General features: G+C 45.7%; 1 protein-coding gene across 1 annotated transcript; it reads right to left on the reverse strand.

Moving 5' to 3' along the window:
* Positions 1-3,613: 3,613 nt before the first annotated feature.
* LOC145956377 (uncharacterized) lies at positions 3,614-5,820 on the reverse strand. The gene is made up of 4 exons (XM_083071966.1): positions 5,400-5,820; positions 5,084-5,310; positions 4,489-4,752; positions 3,614-3,868 (listed from the first exon to the last, which is right to left on the reverse strand). Exons 1-4 carry the CDS (start codon positions 5,818-5,820, stop codon positions 3,614-3,616), a joined length of 1,167 nt encoding a protein of 388 aa, XP_082928092.1.
* Positions 5,821-6,038: the final 218 nt, after the last annotated feature.

Here is a 6,038-nt window from a genome sequence, read left to right on the forward strand (position 1 = left end):
GATTGATTGAAGCCTATAGAGGTTTTTTGTAACGACCCGCCTAGTCGATCCACAACACACAACATCACGCAGACTAGAGCATACATATATAAAATAGAATATATACACATATGTCTAGCTTGGGGCTTAAAATCAATATACAACAACCATCAACTAACTACACTAGGTAGTCAAAATCAACAAAACATCAAAAGTATCAACTCCATTTGCCAGCTGCAGACTTGCCTCAACACATCAACCTATCCCTACTCTGCTCACATACACAGTATGATTATTGTAGTCCAAACTATATGGAAACAACAATGGTAAGCTAGTGAAAAGAATCAACATATATATATATAAGTACAAAAATTGTAAACAACTACAGCTTATCAGCACATCATTAAGTTCAGCATGATCAGCATACAATACATCACATATATAGCTCACGTCATTCAGCAAAAAAAATAACATTAAACAAACAATGTGTCGTCACGCATATCAGCTCGGAGATCTCTTACAACAACTCAAACTTACGACCTACAACAGCTCAGCCTTACGGCCTACAACAGTTTATATTAGCATTCAACAAAGCACAGCATAACAGCAATAACAGCATATAGCATACGGCACAACTCAACTTTTACAACAATACAGCTTAAACATCATAATTCAACATGAGCATCTCACAGCACAACATTATCATCACTCAGCTCAACAACATTCATCATTAACAGCTTAAATCAGCATATGTCAGCACATATCAGCATATAAAGAAGAACACATCCGCGCCCGGCGAGGACCAACTAGAGAGCTCCAAGGCTCGAATGCGCCCGACATAATTCCAATTGCGCCTGGCGTGCTAGAAGGCAAAGACTCTCAAGAGTCTCCCACACCCAGCGTACCAAACCCGCGCTCGACGCGACCAAGGCAGAGACCTCCCCAAGGTCTCACACCCGGCACAATATCAATTGCGCCCGATGCCACCCCTGGTAAAGACTCCCAAGGAGTCTCCACGCCCGGCGAGATCAAATCACGCCCGGCGCTGCATCAGTAGCCCAAAACATTGAGTTCCTGTCTAATATCACGCCTAGAGTAGTTCTTCCACGCCCGGCGTGAGCCATCTAGAGACCTTCATTCCCAAAGCTCGCCCGACGCAACTAACCTTGCAGTCAGCATGCTCGACCAATGGAGCCTTCTGATGAACACACACCGGGCGCCAATAACTACGCCTGGCGCACTATCACACAACAACCCCCAAACTTCAAAAATTTTCACTAAAACCTGCAAAATCAAATAGCCCAAGCACATGCAAACCATTCAAAGAATCACATTTTCACCAAACAGCTCAAAAATCCCTTCTTTTTCAACATGCAACCATATATCATCAAAAACCCCAAATTTCACCAAAACCCCGAAAACCCGAAACACATTTTCTGCAAACACAACCATCAATCTTCAAGAAATCAACCACACATGAGTTTAAAAACTCATTCCCAACCAATCCAGCAAAAATCTAGCTTCCCTTACCTCGATGGAGAAGAAATTTGAGTTCTGGGACAGCGGGAAGAGAAGAAGAAAAAGCTTGAATGGAGGAGAAGAATGTTCGTGCTCTCAGCTAGAAATCACCCTCTATTCAGCACCACCACCTAATGGTTCCAGAGAAAATGAGACCGAAGACAAAGAGAGGGAGGAGAGATATGAGAAAAGAGAAAAGGAAAAGAGAGGAAAGTTGAGTGGGAAAGAAAGAGTAGCGGGAGGGGTCTCACAACCTCCCCAACAACAGGAATTTTCGTCCCCGAAAATAGACTTACTTGGGAATAAGAAAGGATACCGCTCTCTACACTGCTGCTCAACTTCCCAAGTAGCCTCACCAGTAGTTGCTTCCCACAAAACCTTCACCAAAGTAATGGACTTGCCTCTCAACTCTTTTAGCTTATAATCAACCACAACTACAGGCGACTTCTCAAAAGTCAGATTCTCATTCACCCGCACTTCATCCAACTCAAACACATCGTGTAGGTTTGAGAGAGACGGTAGCAAAGCCAACCGATAAGCGACCGGACCCACACGATGGATGATTTGATAGGGACCAACATACCTAGGTGTCAACTTCTTGGCCTTCAGCGCTCTACCCACACCAGAGGTAGGGGCCACCTTCAGAAACACATGCTCCCCTTCAGCAAACTCCAAAGGCTTTTTCCTTTTATCAGCATAAGATTTCTGCCTACTCTGAGCAGTCTTCATCCTCTCCTGAATCAGCTTCACCTTCTCAGTAGTCTATAGGATCAGCTCCGACCCCGCAACCACTGACTCACCATCTTGATACCAGCATAGAGGAGTCTTACACCTCCTACCATACAAGGCTTCAAATGGCGCCATCCCAATACTAGTATGAAAGCTGTTATTGTACCTGAACTCCACCAGCAGTAGGACCTCCTCCCAGCTTCCCAAGTGGTCTAACACACAAGCCCTCAGCAAATCCTCCAAGGATTGAATTGTCCTCTCTAACTGACCATCTACCTGGGGATGATAAGCAGAACTCAACCTCAACTTCGTGCCTAAGGCTTGATGTAGACTTTGCCAAAATCTGGAAGTGAACCTCGGATCTCTGTCTGAAATAATACTGGAAGGCACCCCGTGCAACCGTACTATTTCTCTCACATACAACTATGTCAGCTTCTTCAAGGACCACTTGATGTTGACAGGCAAGAAATGTACACACTTGGTCAACCGATCAACAATCACCCAGATAGCATCACTATTCCTAGCCGACCTAGGCAATCCCACAATGAAATCCATAGTGATACTATCCCACTTCCATTCCAGAATCTCCATCTGCTACATTAAACCACCAGGCTTTTGGTGTTCCACCTTCGCCTTCTAACAAGTCAGACAGGCCGCCATGTATTCAGCAATGTCCTTCTTCATACCATACCATCAGAAAGTTTTCTTGAGGTCTTGGTACATCTTAGTCATACCAGGATGTATGCGAAGTCTACTCTTGTGGCCTTCCTCCATAACCGCTTTCTTCAGCTCATAATCATGAGGTAGGCAAATTCTGCCCTTAAACCTCAAGATCTCATCTCCGCCCAGCTCAAAACCCATTGCCTTCTCGGTACCAGCAAACCAAGAATTTTCACCAACTCAACATCCTGCAACTGCTTCAATCCAACCTTCCTCAAGAACTCACTAATTATGGTAGTCATCCCACAACTAATGTGATCTTGAGCTAGCTCCACACGGAGATTCAAATCCATGAATTCCTCCACCAGCTCCAGCTCTTTACCATCATACTTGACATGTGGATAGATTTCCTACTCAGCGCATCCGCCGCCACAATATTGGCCTTCCCAGGGTGATACATTAGCTGAAAGTCATAGTCCTTCAAAAATTCCATCCACCGTCTCTACCTCATGTTCAGCTCCTTCTGATCAAACAAGTACTTCAGACTCTTATGATCACTGAAGACGCTGAACCGAGCACCATATAAATAATGCCTTCATATCTTCAAGGCAAAAACAACTGCCGCCAACTCCAAGTCATGAGTAAGATAATTTCTCTCATGGTTCTTCAGTTGCCTTGAAGCATATGCCACTACTTTCCTTTTTTGCATCAGCACACACCCCAATCCCTAGTGAGAAGCATCACAGTACACATCAAAAGGCTCACCGGAATCAGGCAACACCAACACAGGAGAAGTATTCAACCTCCTCTTCAGCTCATCAAAACTTCGCTCACAAGCATCTGTCCAAATGAAAGGTTGATCCTTTCTTGTCAACTGGATTAGAGGCCCTACTATCTTGGAGAACCCCTTAATGAACCTCCTATAGTAACCCGCTAGACCCACAAAACTCTGAATATCAGTGACAGTTCTTGGACGCTCCCACTGCAACACCGACTCCACCTTAGCCGGATCAACAGCAATCCCCTCAGCTGAAATAACATGGTCCAAGAACTTCACCTCTTCCAACCAGAACTCACACTTTCACAGCTTGGCGTACAACTGCTTCACCTTCAAAATCTTCAACACCAACCTCAAGTGCTCTCCATGCTCCTCCGGGGTCCTTGAATAAATCAGGATGTCATCAATAAACACCACCACAAATTTATCCAAGAAGGGCTGGAAGATCCAGTTCATGTAATCCATGAACATTGCCGGGGCGTTGGTCACACTAGACGGCATCACAACATACTCATAGTGACCATACTTAGTCCTGAAAGCGGTCTTAGGTATGTCACCCTCCTTCACCCTGATCTGGTGATATCCTGACCTCAAGTCAATCTTAGAAAATATCGATGCTCTCTTGAATTGATTCATTAAGTCATCTATCCGGGGAAGTGGATATTTGTTCTTAATAGTCAATTTGTTCAATTATCGGTAATCAACACACAGTCGACTACCTCCATCCTTCTTCTTCACCAACAACACGGGAGCACCCCACGGAGATACACTCGGCCTCACCAACTGCTTTTCCAGCAATCTTCCAACTGACTTTTCAGCTCAACCAACTCAGCTAGGGCCATCCTATAGGGAGCAACCGACACTGGCCTTGCACCAGGAACCAAATCAATGTTAAACTTCATCTCCCTAGTAGGAGGCAACCCAGGCACCTCATCCAGAAAAACCTCAGCAAAATCTATCACCACCTCAATCTCAGCAATGACCCTCTCGGTCTCCACACTCATAGCAGCAAGCAGAATACAGTACTCTGATCCATCTCTCATCAAAGTTTCAGCTTGGCTAGCTGAAATCAATAGCTCATGCTCCTCCTGAGAAAAGATCAACCTCCTATTGGCACAATCTATAAAGAGGCGATTGGCAGACAACCAATCCATCCCTAAGATTATGTCAATATCTACCAAAGGCAAACAAATCAGGTTTAACTTTACTTCTTCTCATTCACAACTATCGGACAACCAACACACAGCTCAAAAGCAACCACAGAAGCAGAAGCGGGCGTCGACACTAGCAGTCTCAACCCCAAAGCACATACCGGCCACCCAACATTGCAGCACATGCATATGAAATAAAAGAGAGGGAAGCTCCAGAATCAAAAAGAATCATCACATCCTTACCAGCAGCTTTACCCTTCCCCTTCACAAGGTCTGATGAAGTGGAAGCTTCAGTCCTAGTCAAGGCGAACACCCTCCCAGCAGCAACAGGTCTATCACCTCTCGGAGCACCCCTATCTGGTCTATTTCTGGCGGGACAGTTGGTTGACTCATGACCCATCTGATGGCACCTGAAACATCGGCTCTCCGTGTAAGGACAATCCCGAACAAAATGGGGTCCAACACACCTGTAACACCTGAGAGTGGCACCTCCACCTGTTTTCCACCTTTAGAAGCATCAGCATGTTACCTTATGACAAGACCCCCTTGCTGTGGTTGGGGCCTATCATATGGTTTCCTCTAACCTCCACCTTTCTTGGACCCAGATGGTCTCTCAGCAGTCTTCATCACACGGTTTCCACCTTCCAACCGCTCCACAACTTTTTCCTTCTCAACTAAGGCATGAAACTCAGTGATGGCCATGGGCACCACCACCCTCTTCAACTCTTGTTTCAACCCCTCAGCAAACTTTCGGCACTTCCAAGCTTCAGAAATAGCTTGCGAATAAAAACGAGCCAGGTGCTCGAATCTCATCGCATAATCAGATACCGACATCCCTCCTTGATGCAACCGCATGAACTCAGCCTCCTTGGCGTGCCTCACGCTCTTTGGGAAGTACTTCTCAAGAAATACCCTCTTGAAGCACTCCCAGTCAACAGCAACACCCCGAGCAACCAACATATGGTGGGTGCCTCTCCACCAATGTTCAACCTCCCCAACCAGCATGTAAAAAGCATATGCCAGCCTCTTCTCCTAAGAACATCCCAACACAGTAAAGATCTTCTCCATCTCACAGACCTAGTGGTCAGCTACCTCTGGTCTGCATCACCCTTGAAGTGTCCACTAGACTCGATCAACAAAAGCCTAAAGGAACCACCCCCACGAAGTGTCCACTAGACTCGAACTGCTCTGATACCATAAAAGTGTAACGACTCGCCTAGTCG

Source organism: Cajanus cajan, chromosome 3, assembly GCF_000230855.2.
Source record: "Cajanus cajan strain Asha chromosome 3, NIPB_CcT2T_4, whole genome shotgun sequence".
In the NCBI taxonomy this organism is placed as follows: domain Eukaryota; kingdom Viridiplantae; phylum Streptophyta; class Magnoliopsida; order Fabales; family Fabaceae; genus Cajanus; species Cajanus cajan.

Excerpts from the sequence above, each read along its gene's own strand:
- LOC145956377 (XM_083071966.1), bottom strand. The coding sequence starts at position 5,820 with ATGCTGGTTGGGGAGGTTGAACATTGGTGGAGAGGCACCCACCATATG. Across the intron at positions 5,311-5,399 it reads TGGGTCCAAGAAAGGTGGAG|GTGGAGGTGCCACTCTCAGG; the intron begins GTTAGAGGAAAC and ends GGTGGAAAACAG. Across the intron at positions 3,869-4,488 it reads GGATGGCCCTAGCTGAGTTG|TGGGAGCGTCCAAGAACTGT; the intron begins GTTGAGCTGAAA and ends TCGGTGTTGCAG.